This window comes from Egretta garzetta, unplaced genomic scaffold, assembly GCF_000687185.1.
Source record: "Egretta garzetta isolate BGI_Z169 unplaced genomic scaffold, ASM68718v1 scaffold509, whole genome shotgun sequence".
NCBI classification, from domain to species: Eukaryota; Metazoa; Chordata; class Aves; order Pelecaniformes; family Ardeidae; genus Egretta; species Egretta garzetta.
In genome coordinates, this window is record NW_009260814.1 from 1,088,333 (window position 1) to 1,088,762 (window position 430).

Here is a 430-nt window from a genome sequence, read left to right on the forward strand (position 1 = left end):
GGCGGCTTGCAGATGCGGGGAGGCCCGCCCGCCGCCGCCTTCCTTTTCTTCATTTGTTGTTTTTTTTATTTGTGACCCATCGGTAAAAGGGATTACATAAAATAAATTCACTTTCTGCTGTTACATATTTAAAAGCAGTAACAAAGAAAGCGTTGCTGTCTGGACGTATCGGTTTTGACTCGATCGCAGTAACTTTCGTTCTAATTCTACGTATTTCCACAACAGCGACAACTTATACCAAATGACCTCGCAGCTTGAATGCATGACGTGGAACCAGATGAACCTGGGATCCACGCTGAAGGGGTAAGGCGCTGTATTCCTTTCCCACCTCTTGCCCCGCTGTAGCTGAGACACCGAGCTAACGCCCCTCTTCTCTTTCGCCCCTCGAAGCCGGAGGGAGCCCCGGCCCGCCCCCGCAGCGCCCCACCGC

General features: G+C 52.1%; 1 protein-coding gene across 1 annotated transcript in view; it reads left to right on the forward strand.

Moving 5' to 3' along the window:
* The window catches only part of WT1 (WT1 transcription factor), a 37,979-nt gene that overhangs the window by 13,794 nt on the left and 23,755 nt on the right, over positions 1-430 (forward strand). The window contains exon 4 of the mRNA XM_035902320.1: positions 226-303. Coding sequence (XP_035758213.1) covers positions 226-303 — 78 coding nt within the window. The remainder of the gene's footprint in view (positions 1-225; positions 304-430) is intronic.